Genomic DNA, 1,999 nt, shown 5'->3' with positions numbered 1-1,999 from the left:
GTGTGTGTGTGTGTGCGTGTGTGTGAGAGAGTGTGTGTGTGTGCATGTGTGTGTGAGAGAATGTGTGTGTGTGCATGTGTGTGTGTGAGAGAGAATGTGTGTGTGTGCATGTGTGTGTGTGAGAGAGAATGTGTGTGTGTGCATGTGTGTGTGAGAGAGAATGTGTGTGTGTGTGAGAGAATGTGTGTGTGCATGTGTGTGTGTGTGTGTGAGAGATAATGTGTGTGTGCATGTGTGTGTGTGTGCATATGTGTGAGAGAACGGCCCTGTGTGTGTATGTGTGGTGTGGTGTGTGTGTGTGTGTGCGTGTGTAAATGATAAATGTTGCCTTGGCAACTAGCTGCAATAAAAAGCTTTATATATTTGATGTTCTCTGTTATAGATCAGTGGTTGTGCTGCATTTAATTTACGTGCATTCCTGTAATGAGAATTATATTTATTTGCATTATGGTAATAAGAATTTAGGGGAAAATTTGCTTAATTGTCATGAAAATAATCATAATACAGTCCTACAAACATATATTGACATATTATTCCAAAAAATTATATTTAAGTGTTTAATAAAGAGCTTAATATAAAATATATATAATTTATAAAAACGAATTTATTTATTTTATAAAAACTATTAGTTGTTGTGTTTTGTCATTTTGAAATTAAAAGCTTTTTATATTTTATTTCAGTTAACGATTATTTTATTTAAAGTAAAAATATATATATATATTAATGGTTTTAACTTTAGTTCAGTTTTAGTTTACTATAACAACCCTGCATGGAAGTGCAGAATCAATATACCAGACTCACACTGACCTTCTGACTGAGAGACAACATAAGCAAGCAGCTATGTAAATAAAATTAAAGTTCAGTTGAATGTCTGGGCAAAAAAAAAGAAGATAATATTTCTTATAAATATTAAATAGGTCGAGTCACGTTTGCCCAGTAGGCCTCACTGTGACGTCAGCACGGCACATTAAATATTCATAGACCTGGCTCGCGCTCCAGCACGCGCGACCTCATTAATATTCATGAGCTCAGCCTTCGCCATAGCAGGCTTTGTAAAGCATGCGTCTCATGCCCTCTGATACCTAAACTAGAAAGTTCAACACGTCTACACCTACAAAAGCCACATTAAACAAGCAGACGATGTGATGAGAGATCACGCCAAGGAGAAAGGTAGGAATGTCTGCGTTTACACTACAGATGAGGGAAACTTTAATACACCGTCAACCCAGAGGACAACCTGCCACTATAGATTAGCAATATGCAGTCAAGCTACACAAGTACTCACTATTACCATTCCCTTAAGCGTTCTTAGATAGGTTTACCAGCCTGTGAGCAACAACATATTAGCACAAACAACCAGTTACTAAAGCTCTAGTGTGCAGTTATTAATTAATTCAAGTGTGTAAAGTGCAAAATAAGTCGTGCTTATATGAACATAATCGCATATTTGATCGCTTCACATATGGGTCACACAAGAGTTGCTAGCGCTGCTAGCTCGATACTCACCCAAATAGTTCTCTCTGTGTTTATCCACTTTCACATCGTCCCAGTTGAACTGGTCCTGACCCCCTCTCACCCCTCCAGACCTCGATGAGCCAAACATGGCTTCTGCTCATCCAGACACACTTTCTCAGCCTCCTAAACGCGCAGAGATGTTTTACACGCGTGTAGTAGAAGAATCAGGCCTTAGTTTTCCACAACATCCGGGAAACCGCCGGCCTTTATTTTATAAATTCAGCGTGGAGCTCTTTTTTTTTTTTTTTTAATCACCGCAAATATTATCTTGTCGACCGAGCTCTATTCAGTACGACCTGACAAAAACGATTATTTTTTAAATTATTATTATTGTGCGTGTTCCTGTATGAGAATATGCGATGTCAACATCATGCGCCGTATTCAGATTCAGAACGCGGATGTTCTAAAGATCTGCGAGAAGCGTGTCGCCTTCTGATGACGCCGCAGTAATGGCTCTCATGAGAAACTCAGTCCCCTGAGCGAG

The 1,999-nt window shown here is 38.9% G+C and overlaps 1 protein-coding gene across 1 annotated transcript in view; it reads right to left on the bottom strand.

Moving 5' to 3' along the window:
* The window catches only part of LOC107558012 (multiple myeloma tumor-associated protein 2 homolog), an 8,961-nt gene extending 7,249 nt beyond the window's left edge, over positions 1-1,712 (bottom strand). Inside the window, exon 1 of the mRNA XM_016241612.1 lies at positions 1,507-1,712. Coding sequence (XP_016097098.1) covers positions 1,507-1,603 — 97 coding nt within the window. The 5' untranslated portion in view covers positions 1,604-1,712. The remainder of the gene's footprint in view (positions 1-1,506) is intronic.
* Between the last annotated feature and the right edge of the window lie 287 nt (positions 1,713-1,999).

The sequence above is a fragment of the Sinocyclocheilus grahami genome, unplaced genomic scaffold (assembly GCF_001515645.1).
Source record: "Sinocyclocheilus grahami isolate Dianchi unplaced genomic scaffold, SAMN03320097.WGS_v1.1 scaffold628.1, whole genome shotgun sequence".
Taxonomy (NCBI): Eukaryota; Metazoa; Chordata; class Actinopteri; order Cypriniformes; family Cyprinidae; genus Sinocyclocheilus; species Sinocyclocheilus grahami.
The sequence above is the reverse complement of the archived record's forward strand: the minus strand, read 5'-3'. Positions and strand labels throughout refer to the sequence as shown.